We start from the raw sequence: 13855 nt of genomic DNA, 5'->3' as shown, positions 1-13855 counted from the left end.
AATATTTAACAATAAAGATTCTAAGTAACTAGTCCATCATTTCCACTGAATTGGAAGATCATTTTGTTCATAAAGTAATCCTAATTTATTAACAATCTTTTAAGAGTAAATACAAGAGATTCTGCAGATGTTGGAAATCTTGAGGAATGTACACAAGGTGCTGGAGGATATCAGCAGGGATGGCAGCATCTGTGGAGTGGAGTAAACCGTTGACATTTTGGGTTGAGACCCTTCCTCAGACCACTTCACCAGATACAGTGTCTTGGTCTGAAAAATGGACTATTCCTCTCATGGATAGTGCTAAGTTCATTCAGCAATTTTTAAGAGTGATTTATTCTAGTTCAAGTTCAAGTTTAATTGTCATTAAATAGGCAAATACAGCCAAATAAGGCAGTGTTTCTCCGCGTTCCTCTGGGGCCAAGGTGCGGTACACAATACCAAGTCATAAGCAGCACAACGCACACGTAGTGCATATAAGACAGCAATAAGATATTGTCACACAAAAAATATAGTCTAATTAAAGTCCCTGAGTCCATGAATGTTGCAGTAGTCTACAGTCGAACACAGGACTTCTTGTCTTCTGCTGAGCGAACACTGGAGAGCTGCATGGACTCTGGTATGTATGCTGCACCACACCGCCTCTGGCTCTCTGAAGGAGTTCACTGACTTTGCCTCTCTCCTGGCCATGTCTCTGCCTTTCACCAGTAAACCAGTGAATTGGACTTATAGCATTCCACATCATTAATATTGTCCAACAGGGTTTTGCGATCACAAGGAAAACAATGAAGACGTTCGCTGTTAGACTGCACACCACCTCACGCACTCACTCCAGTGCCTCTCTGACGTAATTAGCATCATGATCAGCACCAAGTCTAGCTCCTTCAGTTTCTCCGTCAATGAGCAACTCGCTGATGGGTAGAACAGCAGTACTTTAAGTTCTTAATGTCTAAAAGGGTCTTGCGATCATAAAAAATATGTTTAAAAAAGTCAATAACACCTTTGGTTGGCCCTGTAGAAGCCACTGTGTCTGAGCACACTGCCGTCTTACCAAAAATATTGGTGTACATGAAATTGTTTAGTGGATGTGATCACTTGCATCAGACACCGGGGTGCTCTCTACAGTTACCTGATGAGGTAACCGTAGCCTTTGGCTAGGGGCCGATGTCGTCAGGTGCTGCCCAACCTTCATGGAGTGTTTGGACCCTTAACCACAACACACTCCAGTGGGTGGGTCAGCAGTGGTGGCCAAGTCACTGCCCATCTGCTCCTGACTTCCAGCTCAACTCCTCTTGCCTGCTCCATATCCAGCAAGAGGCTCTTTCTGTTTCCTCCCCCGTCCTCCAAGCTGCTTGATTCTTGCTCTTTTCATCAAGGCCCAGCACAGACAGCAACCTCCATGCTGAGAATCCTCTACTGCTGATCTCCACGGGGAATAGCCACGTCTGTCATCCTTTGTCCCTGCACTCCTGAACTAAGGACTGGTACTTCAGGGCCTTCCTCTCATGAGCCTCCTCCTAGTTTTTACCCAGCATGCTTGTGTTTCAGGCTAAGTATTTAATTTAAAGGAAATAAATGTTAGTACCAGCAAGCTCCTTAAGCATTTTATAAATATTAAGTAACATTTTATGGAATAATATTTTGACTCATTTAAAAGTTTTATTGGGGAATTGATGTATGTGGAAACTAAGTGTATAATGTGAACACCTTTCTATGTTTTCCAGAATCAAGCTCTACAATATTCATTGAACTTGTTTATTGTTCCCCTTGCATTTGCAAGCTTATGAAGCCAACTCAGATGCAGTACTAAACTAAATTTCTAATTATTTTTGTTGTTCAGTGTGCTTGCTTCCAGCTCCAAAATAACATCAGGAATGCTGGATTTTTTTCATCCCTTAATGAATTCTATGATATACAGTATAAAGACTCATTTGGGATGGAAGAATATTATTTTACCCACAATGATATTGTGCCCTCTTCAGTACTTTAATCCCTTTTTAATCTTCCCTTTAATGGCAATTGAAAGACCAGATTGACAGCATTTAACAGTGGATATGACATAATGTTGATTATCGAGTGGAAATGGTGCCACAGTCAGGTTGGCTCAGTGGTGGAAGTTTTAGAGCTGATTCTGTTAGGATTTTTTTTTGTCAGGACCTGCTACCATGTCTGTTTGATTGCCCTAATCAAAATGGCAATAATAATGTCAATCAGGATATTGGCAATGCTAATGAAATATTTATTATGTCCTGTAATTTGAGGTACAACGTCATGATATTCGGGAAGTCACCCTTTGAATACATTATACAGTATTGAGATTTGTCTCCTTACAGGCAGCCACAAAACAAAAAAAACCCAAAAGAAAGTGGAAGTAATAATTGTTATCAGAGTACATACATGTCACCACATACAACCCTATGGGCATACTTAGCAAATCAGTAACTGTAAACAGGATCAATGGACAACAAACTGTGTAAATGCAGATATAAATAAATTGCAATAAATAAATAAGGGCCAAATCCACTAACTTCTGTAGGATTTTCCACTCAAAGGCATTGGAGTTCCTATCCAGGCCATAATGCAGCCAGTCAGCACGTTTTCCACCACACACTCGAAGAAGTTTGCCCGGGTTTTTGATGACATGCCGAATCTCGGCAGACTCCTGAGGAAGTAGAGATACTGTCATGCTTTCTTCCCAATTATGTTTATATGATGGGTCCAAGACAGGTCTTCTGAGATAGTGACACCCAGGAATTTAAAGTTACTGACCCTCCACCTCTTATCCTCTGATGACTACTGGGTCATGGACCTCTGGTTTCCCTTTCCTGAAGTCCACAATCAGTTCCTTGGTCTTGGTTGTTGTTATTACACCACTCAGCCAAATTTAAAATCTCCCTCCTCAATGCTGATTCATCACCACCTCTTCACCTCAGACAGTTGAAGAAGTTTGGTATGGGTCCCCAGGTCCTAAGAACTTTCTATAGGGGCACAATTGAGAGCATCCTGACTGGCTGCATCACTGCTTGGTATAGGAACTGTACTTCCCTCAATCGCAGGACTCTGCAGAGGGTGATGTGAACTTCCCACTATTCAGGTCGTTTACAAAGACAGGTGTGTAAAAAGGGCCCGAAAGATCATTGGGAACCTGAGTCACCCCAACCACAAACTGTTCCAGCTGCTACCATCTGGGAAATGGTACCACAGCATAAAAGCCGGGACCAACAGGCTCCGGGACAGCTTCTTCCACCAGGCCATTAGACTGATTAATTCACGCTGATACAATTGTATTTTTATGCTCTATTGACTGTTGTACATACTATTTATTACAAATTACTATAAATTGCACATTTAGATGGAGATGTTATGTAAAGACTTTTACTCATGTATATGAAGGATGTAAGTAATGAAGACAATTCAATTCAATTCAACCTTTGATCCAGCCCACAACAGTGGTGTCATCAGCAAGCTTGTATATGGTTTAAGAACCCATTAAAAAAAGAATGTTAAACACCCAATGTGCAGAGAGAAAAAAAAACAAATCTTACAAGCAATAAAAGCAAGAAAATAATGGTCAGAACAGAAGTGCACAAAAGAGAGATCGTCCAGACCCTCAGTTCAGTGCAGAGCTGACTAAACATCGTGGAGCAGCAAGCTGAACGGGGCTGCCCCTCACCTTGGTCCCTGACACCGTGACCTTTTCAATCTGGCTTGTTACTTCAGTCATAAATTTGGCATAGTTACATCATGTGTAGGTGGGGAAAATAAAGAAAATGATACGTCTGAATAAGGTCACAAGTTAATTGGTTAGTGTTCATTGTGAGTTTCATGTCATTCTTTTGATGATCAGCTGCCATGAGTTGTAAAGAGACAAGATCTAATAAATAGCCTCATTCACAAAACTCATAGTAGCTGCTTTACCTTTTAAAATTCACTTTGGGTTTGGAAAATAAATATAAATTTGTGAATATTGCTCTAATAGTGTATTGTGGATATTTATCCTGAACTAAATATTAATAGATTTCAATTTGTTCTCTGCCTTCTCACTACTGTGTTTCTGTTCCAAAGTAGCTTGGAGAGGCCTAACGTCCTCTTTCATTATTATTTCACAATGGAGGGAATTATTCCTTTCTTGGTATTACAATGCTTTTGTGTTTGCGTCTGCCTCCTGTGAACGTCCCTTAAGTACACTGCTGAATCCACATCTTGCTTCCCAAGGCAAAGGGTTTGATGGCTTTTCCTTACTTACATCATATTTCCATGATGTGTGATACACTCTAATTCTGGAATGTTAATTATTATTTCTACTGAGTACAGATCAAGATATGTTTTCCTTCCCCAAATTAATTTTGTGAGCCATTTTGTTTTAATTAACAATTTCATTGTTATTTGATCCCTTGGCCTTGACCAGCTCCCCTGGCCTCTTATTTGTACTATTGCCTTCACCACAGTCCTCTCCTTTATGTTCAAAGACCCCAGCTCCTACTCGAATAACCTGTGCTTGGCTGTGTCATTCTGTATGAGCTCAGGCTTGTTTAAACCTCACCACCATCATCCACTCCCCAAACCTATGAGGACAATGAGGATTAATTGTAATTTCGTTTCCCTGTCATGAGTGGTCTCATTCTCCCATCATATATGTTTTGGCCTCTGAAACCAAATGCAAACATCTCTTTGTTATTCCCTTGTCTGGTATGGTAACTGTAATGTCTGTTTGGTGTTTTTATGAATGAAAACATTGTATTTAGTTATTGCCCTGCAACCATCAGGCTTCTGAAACGGTGTGGATATATCTATCTAGTGTGCGTGTGTGTGCGTGTGTGTGTGTGTGTGTTTATAGCTGCACTCAAAGGGACATCATGTAGGGATCATCCACTGATTCCCTATGGAGGAGAACTCAGAAAATCAGAGTGTAATTACTCTCGCAAACAACAGGAATTCTGCAGATGCTGGAAATTCAAGCAACACACATAAAAGTTGCTGGTGAACGCAGCAGGCCAGGCAGCATCTCTAGGAAGAGGTGCAGTCGACGTTTCAGGCCAAGAATCTTCGTCAGACCTTCAAAGGGTCTCGGCCTGAAACGCCGACTGCACCTCTTCCTAGAGATGCTGCCTGGTCTGCTGCATTCACCAGCAACTTTTATGTGTGTTGGTTGTGTAATTACTCTGTTGGGATTATAGTACAGAAACTCCCTCTTCTCCCCGCACTGCCTCCCCCCCAATATCAACTGGGACATTGAGAAAGAGATGTGCAGGCAGATTAGGGGAAGGTGTGAAAACAACAGTGTTGGCTGATTTAAACTTTCCTAATATAGGCTGAGGCCTCCTTAATGCAAGAGGTTTAGGCAGAATTTCTTAGGTGCATCCAAGAGGGGTTGTTAAGTCAATACATTGTTCAATTTATCTGGTTCACTGGAAAATTTATTATACCACATAACACCATTAAAAAGACCATAAGACAAAAGAGCAGAATTAGGCCACTTGGCCCATCGTTTCTGCTCTGCCATTCCATCACGGTTGATTTATTATCCTCAACCCCATTCTTCTGCCTTCTCTCTGTAGCCTTTGATGCCCTGACTCAATGGCCTCCACAACACTCCATGGCAATGTGTTCCACAGATTCAACACCCTCTGGCTAAAAAAAAACCTCCACATCTCTGTTCTAAATGATCATCCCTCAATCCTGAGTCTGTGTCCCTTGTCCTAGACTCACTCACCATCTGAAAAATCCTCTCCATATCCACTTTATCTAGGCCTTTCAATGTCCAATAGATCAGCCCTCATTCTTCTAAACTCCAATTAAGTGCAGGCCCAGAGCCATCAAACGTTCATCTCATGTTAACCCTTTCATTCCTGTAACCATTCTCATGAACCTCCTCTGGATGTTCTCCAAATCTTTTCTTGGATAAGGGGCCCACAGCTGTTTGCAATACTCCAAGTGCGGTTTGACCAAAGCCTTATAAAGCCACCGCTTCACATCCTTGCTGTTATGTTCTAGTCCCCTCAAAATGAATGCTAACATTCCATTTGCTTTCCTTACCATTGGCCAGTTGAAAGAGGAGCATAGCAAATGTTGCCCAGTGTGCTGGTTGTTGAACTATTGGGATTTCTGAGTAGTTGAACAGTGAATTATTGGAGTCTGATAAGCATAACTTTTACCTCTGACATGAACTTGGCTCCTCACTGAATGTATGCTAACTTAGAGCAGGCAAGGCTTCAACATTTTGTTCACCCCTGAGCTGAATTTCAGAAAACTCACTCATCACTAAGACTCTTTAACCGAGTCTATTTAAATTTGCCTATGTTTGTCCTTTTCTACTGCTGAAAGATTTATCCTTGCTCATGTAACTTCATGGATTGTTTTCACCTTTGGCAAAATTGCTGACTCTTTATTTTTAGAATTTCAAGAAAACAAATATCTGACGCATATGTGTCATCCTCACTCCTGTTCATGGTAGTTCCTGTTTTGAGTGTGAGATCATTTAATCCTGAAATCAAATGCTTGTACTCCAAACTTACCCATGATTTTCAATTCTTAACATGATTTTCAATTCTTCAATTCATTTGATGTGCATTCCTCCACCCTCAGCAGGGGCTCTGAATGATGCAACCCCACTACTCTGGGAAATCTTCCCCAAGCTGATTTACACAATAATTTTTTTGAGATGTATTTACTTGCCAATGCTGTGACTGATTTCTAACTGTACTTTTCAAAATGCCATTCATTTTCAACATTAATGATATTTTGCTATCGTTTAACCAAGAGCATTTTGTATTCAGTGGCAAATGTAAGGAAAACTAAATAATATGTTTCCCTCTGTAAGAAATTTGTATAATATTTTTTAAAATTAGTACTGATAAATACAAACGTTTGTAGTAAGCTGTTGAAAAATTATGATGGTGCAAAGGTTACATTAAATCTATCTTAAAATATTTTCATATTTTTCTCTAGATTTGATATCTACAGGAAAGTTCCAAAAGACCTTACACAGCCCACTTATACGGGAGCTTTCAGTAAGTATTGTTGTATTACATCCTGCTTTTTTAAAGACTTAATCGCATGCTAGTTCTTCCGAGTATTCATGTTTTAAAAAATACTTCAAAGGGAAGTCCTATTCTTGGGGAGGGTCCAGGGCACAATGCAACTTTTCTGCTGACACAGAAATAGATCTCCTGTTCTCTTGTGACCCCGTCTCTCCCACCCCACCACCATGAAGAATCAGGATGTTAAAGGTAAATTTCAGTAGATGTTGTTCAACAGCATCCATAATTTGGCAATCTTGTGTTGGCAACACAGTGAAATATCAAATCATATCTCCTGCTTCAATAACAGTATGGTGCAATATTGGCCTCCATATGCATTGACAACTGCAAATCTGGCTTTTTCATAAGCTTCAAGATTCAGATTTATTTATCACATCTACATTGAAACATCCACCAAACACTTTAATTCATGGCTTCTTGTGCCAGATGAGGCCGCTTTAAGGATGGAGGAGCAACATCTTTTATTCCGTCTGGGTACTCTCCAACCTGATGCAGTGAATATCGATTTCTCCTTCCAGTAAACAAAAATCCACTCCACCTCCCCCTATTCCCCACTCTCTGACCTTTTACTTCTCACTGCCTTTTACTTCCTGCTGGATCCCCTCCCCCTTCCCTTTCCACTATTGTTCACTCTCCCCTCCTATCAGATTCTCTTTTAACCAGCCCTTGGCCTTTTCCACACACCTGGCTTCACCTATCACCTTCCTGCAGGCCTCTCTCCCCTCCCCTCCCACCTTCTAATTCAGCCATTTTGCCCCTTCCTTCTCAGTCCTGAAGAAGAGTTTTGGCCCGAAATGTCAACTGTTTCCTCTTTCCCATGGATGCTGCCTGACCTGCTGAGTTCCTCCAGCATCTTGTGAGTGTTGCTTTGGATTTCCAGTATCTGTAGGTCTTCTCATAACCAGTGAAATTTGTCATTTGTGGTAATGGCTAAAAGACCAAAGGATGTGCTTGGGGGCAGCCTGCAAGTGTGGCCACACATTTCAAAACCAATATGCCATGCCTACGATGCCCCACAGAACAACAGGAACACAATAAGCTATAAAACAACAGGAGTAAAACGAGCCCCGGTTCTCCCTCCTGCTTATGCACCCAACTCGCACCTGTGGTACTTAGTTGTCATTGATCTAAAGCTTGGAGTCTTGTGCAAAATATTTGACAGAGTCATGAACCACAGGATCAGCAATGATACGTTTCAGTGTGGCGTTTCCTATCAGGCTGTCGACTGCGTGTGCGTATCTTTTGAGGTGGAACTTTTAGTGACTGGCCATATCAAGTGAATCTTAAACTAGTAATTAATTTATTTTCAGATATTATTGTAACACAGAAGCTGAAGATCACAAAAGCTTTAAAACTTTAAGTATAAAGATCCAAAGTATTAGTATAAACCAGGATGCTGGAAATTTTGAGCACCACTTACACAAAATGCTGGAGGAACTTGGCAAGTCAGACAGTATCTCTGAAGGGGAATAACAGTCAGTATCTCAGACTGAGACCCTTTATCAGGACTGGAAAAGAAGGGGCTAAAGCCAGAATAAGAAGGTGGGGGGAGAGGAGGCTAGCAGGTGATGCGTGAGACCAGCAGAGGGGGAAGGTGAGAGGGTCCGAGAGATGGGTTGAATTAAGAAGCTGCAAGGGGATGGGTGGAAGAGGTAAAGGGCTAAAGAAGGAATCTAATAGGAGAGAACAGTAGACCATGAAAGGAAGGGAAGGAGGAGGGGAACCAGAGGGAAATGATGGCATGTGAGGAGAAGACAAGGGGTAAGAGGGTAACTGGAATGAGAAATGGACAAAGCGAGAAGGAGGAGATTGAAATTAGAGAAATTGATGTTCATGCCAGCAGGTTGGAGGCTATCCATCCCCTCTCCCTTTCTTCCATGGTCCATTGTCTTCTCCTTTTCAATTCCTCCTCCTTTACCTTTTCTGCCTATCCCATCCAGTTTCTTACTACATCCCCCTCCCACAACCACCTTCCCCCTCACTTGGTCTCAGCTAACACTTGTACTCCTTCTTCTCCCCCCATGTTATTCTCCTTCTGCCTCCTCTCCCCCCCCCACCACTTTCCAGTTCTGACGAAGGGTCTCAGCCTGAGTTATCAGCTGTTTATTCCCCTCCATAGTTACTGCCAGACTTGCTGAGTTCCTCCAGCATTTTGTGCATGTTGCTCAAGGCATTACTAGGGTAGCTTGTTAGATGTCTCCTCCGGACAAGCTTTTCTTTACCAGCCCCTTACTGCTTTTAGCTCTTTGTCAATGTTCTTTTTGTTATTTAACCATCTGTGCCAACTGGGCCCAATTTCAACCTTTCTTATTTTCCTCAGTCTGTTGTTCCCCAAGCCAATGTATTCTAGGCTCTGCACTGTAATCTATTCCCAAAATTACATGGTATAGATATGACAAAAGATTGCAAAGATGAAGCCATTTTCTCCCCATCTTGGTCTACGTCCTGCTGTTTGTCATTCTAATTTTATTTGACTCTCTGACATTTTGTGGTACGTTTCTTCTACTGCCTTCTACCTCAAGCTAACTACTTGATAAAATGTGGAGAATCATCTTGCCGTGTGCTCTGCAGTTCTTCATTCTCTCCTGCTGATTATTCTTGCTTTCTGGAGCAGATGTATGGCATCCTATTGCCTGTTTTGAAGTCCAGTCTAATATTTATCCCTCAGTCAAAAATCACAGAAATGGAGTTCTGTGGTCATTACTTCATTGCTGTTTGTAGCACTTTCTCTTGTGAAAATTAGCTGCTTTTACATGCACTAGAATAAACACTACTCTGTTAAAAAAATATGCCCTGGTGTCGTATGTATTTGGTGACTTGGCAGTGAGTGAAATGCTTCATTTTCTTATTCATAGGATGCGGACGTTACTGGTAAAGCCATCATTTTAATGCCTTTCTGTAGAAACCAATCGTCCTTAATTTCATTGCTCTTGTAGAAATGGGCACAGGATTTCTCTTTCTCGTTCCTCAGTATATAGTGTTATTTTCTCTAGAGCAGGGGTTCCCAACCTGGAATCCTTGGCCCCCTTGCTTAATGATATTCATCCATGGCATAACAAAGGTTGGGAACTCTGCTCTCAAACTTTAATGGTAGTTCTTTAATGAGGTGCCTGCAACTTGCAAACAATATATCAGCTACAGTCTAATTCACTGTTTGTGCACTACTACTTTTTATGCCCTCATTTGTAAAACCCAATTGATATTTTTTTTTATTTAACACAAATTAGGGTTTATTATTTTATGGTTTTGAATATGTCTTAAATACCTGTCAATTCATGGTATTAGAGCATAGAACACAGAAATTCGCAGCGTATTACAGACCCTTCGGCCCACAATGCTGTGCCGACTATGTAACCTACTCTAGAAACTGCCTAGAATTACCCTACCACTTAGCCCTGGGTTTTTCTAAGCTCCATGTACGTATCTAAGAGTCTCTTAAAAGACCCTATTGTATTTGCTGTCACCACTGTCGCTGGCAGTGCATTTCCCACGTCCACCACTCTCTGTGTGAAAAACTTACCCCTGACATCCCCTCTGTACCTACTTCCAAGCACCTTAAAACTATGCCCCCTCGTGTTAGCCATTTCAGCCCTGGGAGAAAGCCTCTGGTTATCTGCATGATCAATGCCTCTCATCATCTTATATACCCCTATCAGGTCACCTCTCATCCTCCGTTGCTCCAAGGAGAAAAGGCCAGGTTCACTCAACCTATTCTCATAAGGCGCACTCTCCAAACCAGGCAACATCCTTGTAAATCTCCTTTGCATTCTTTCTATAGTATCCACATCCTTCCTGTAGTGAGGTGACCAGAAATGAACACAGTACTTCAAGTAGGGTCTGACCAGGGTCTTGTAAGCTGTAACATTACCTCACAGCTCTTGAACTCAGTCCCACAATTGGTGAATGCCAACACACCTTCTTAACAACACTGTCAACCTGCGCAGCGGCTTTGAGTGTCTTATGGGCACAGACAAGAAGGTCGCTTTGATCCTCCATACTGGCAAGAGTCTTACTATTAATTCATTGGGTGCATTTAAGGCAGAGATAGATAGGTTCTCACTTAGCCAGGGCAGCAAAGGGTATGGGGAGAAGGCAGGGGAGTGGGGATGACTGGAAGAATTGGATCAGCCCATGATTGAATGGCGGAGCAGACTGGATGGGCTGAATGACCTGCTTCAGCTTCTGTATCCTATGGTCTTATTAATACTATATTCTTCCTTCAGATTTGACCTACCAAAATGAACCACTTCACACTTATCTGGGTTGAACTCCATCTGCCACTTCTTAGCCCAGTTCTGCAACCTGTCAATGTCCCGCTGTAACCTCTGACAACCCTCTAGACCATCCACAACACCCCCAACCTTTGTGTCATCAGCAGACTTACTAAACTGCCCTTCTACTTCTTCACCCATGTTATTTATAAAACTCACAAAGAAGAGGGGTCCCAGAACAGATCCCTGCGGAACACCACTGGTCACTGACCTCCACGCAGAATACAAACTATCTACAACCACATTTTGCTTTCTCTGGGCAAGCCAATTCTGGATCCACAAAGCAAGGTCTCCTTGGATCCCATGCCTCATTACTTTCTGAATGAGCCTCCATTGTATTGTTGCATAAATCCAATGTTTAGTTATTAAGGTTGGATGGCGTAACCACGTTCTCCTGATAAATATTTCAGAAAAGTCACAAGACCTGTAACTGGATTGGGCTGATACATCAGGATTACTCACTTTTGCAGCTTAATAATGATGAGTCAGAACTGCTCAGCACTTCCTTTGAGGTGCATGTTTGTGAGAGTTCTAACGTGTTTCCTCTTTTCTGGCATATGTCATAACCCTCATCTGTCTCGCAATATGGTGATCACTTTACACTGTTGTAGAGATACTTCTGAAATCTCAAACACAAGACAATTTGCAGATGCTGGAAAGTCAGAGTAACACTCACAAAATAGAGGAACTTCGGTCAGGCAGCATCCATGGAGAGGAATAAAGAGTCAACATTTGGCTGAGACTCTTCATCAGGACTAAAATCTCAAATTGTTGGGATAGATTTATAATTTGAAAATTTGTTGCCCAAGAGGAAATGGTAGAAGTGTTGTCTCAAGATCCTGTCTTTAAAATTAATTGAGAGTTAATGATTTTGATACAGTTTACAACTTGCTATGAAGCACAGTGAAATGTATCATCCTTTAAAATAAAAGTCCAGATGAAGAAAGTTGTGTCAAGGAATAGAATTACAAACAGTACATTAAAAAGCTACCTGATCTATTTTTTATTGTAAGCAAATATTCAGAATGTTTCTGTAATACATGTTATAAAGCATGTTATACTGAATCACTTTGATGATGACAATTCTATCAATGCCCCCCCCCCTCAGACCTCCTCTCCCCACACTCTCCCTACACTCTCCCTTTAACTCCTACCTGGTCTATCTTTCGTTACCATGCTCTCCCCAGTGTGGGGAGGGAACTGGATTTAATGTTTCTGATTTCTTCTAAACACCTGATCACCAGTAGCAACTCTCCCTCAGTACTTCCTTTCTGGTGAGCACTCCTTAGAGGCAGTGAGGGATGTAGTCACTGTAATCCCCTGATCAAGATTCTGTTTAAGTACTACTCACAACACGCTGGAAGAACTCAGCAGGTCGGGCAGCATCAGTGGAAAAGATCAGTCGACGTTTCGGGCCGGAACCCTTCGTCAGGACACCAGCATCTGCAGATTATTTTGTGTTTCTGTTTAAGTTCTAACTGGACTAGTTAAGTTCTCAACTGGTATAAGGTTTGTGGAATGTGGTGTGTGATAGACAAATGGGAATAACGTACTTCACCTTGTCTTACCTGTAATCTGGCCTTAGTAGGAGTGATCATGACATAGTTACTATGATGGCTATTCCTGTCTTGTGTGAGGATACACTTAAAAGTGTCATATGTCATGTGTTTTTTTGGATATCAAAAAAAAACTTGAATTGAAAAAATTCAAGCGCTATTTTGATCACTGGAGACTTTAAATTTGGTCCTACTGATTTTTATCCCACACTAATATATTAGAAGTTTTATATCTAGTCTTAAATTAAAATACGTTGTTGTCTTGTAACCATCGCTGGTCAAGACCTTTGGACTGAATGCTTTACTCCACAGAAGAGTGCCATCACCACCTGATCGCAGTTCTTTTGAGGAAACAACCCACTATTACCTTCCCAAAGGCAACATTTAAATGAAAATGGAGAAACTGCAGATGTTGAAAATCTGAAATAAAAATAAAAGTTGCTGGAAGCGTTGAACCTGACCTGCTTAAATATTCTGGCGCTATCTTTGATTGAATAGCAAATTGTTGCGATTCCCATGTCTTTCGAATTAACTCAATAAACACTCCAATTTCTTTTATTAAGAAATTGATTATTAATAGCATTAAGTGAGTTACATTTGGAAATTATTTAAAAATAGAGCATTCTTTAGTTCTTTTTATATTGTACTCAGTGTGTTGAAATAAATCTTTTTCCAGTTTTCTGGACCAACAAGAGTAGAAAATCATTTGTTTCTCCATTTCTACACATCAGTTAACAATTGGCAATTTATTGTGTTCTGGTTTGTTCCTTTAATCTTTTCTCCTTGTATAATTGGACTCTGACGTGGATTTTAAGGAAGCCATGGGGCAAGTTTGGTTATTTCTTTGTAGGGAGTATGAAGAATTAAAAGTGACAAAGGGATTATGCAGGATATATGGTATCAGAAAGGCTTGAGGTGGTTGAATATGGAGATTTGTATATAAAATCAAAAGATTTAAGGGAGCAAACAGGAAAAGTACTTTAATGTTAAG

The 13855-nt window shown here is 41.0% G+C and overlaps 1 protein-coding gene across 3 annotated transcripts in view; it reads left to right on the top strand.

The window, feature by feature from the left end:
* Window positions 1–13855, top strand: part of ergic1 (endoplasmic reticulum-golgi intermediate compartment 1) — a 91529-nt gene that overhangs the window by 31028 nt on the left and 46646 nt on the right. For all 3 annotated transcript variants that reach the window (XM_063053505.1, XM_063053506.1, XM_063053507.1), the window contains one exon: window positions 6946–7007. In XM_063053505.1, the coding sequence (XP_062909575.1) occupies window positions 6946–7007 (62 nt within the window). The remainder of the gene's footprint in view (window positions 1–6945; window positions 7008–13855) is intronic.

Source organism: Mobula hypostoma, chromosome 7 (assembly GCF_963921235.1).
Source record: "Mobula hypostoma chromosome 7, sMobHyp1.1, whole genome shotgun sequence".
NCBI lineage: Eukaryota > Metazoa > Chordata > Chondrichthyes > Myliobatiformes > Myliobatidae > Mobula > Mobula hypostoma.
This window is presented reverse-complemented; position numbering and strand designations above follow the sequence as displayed.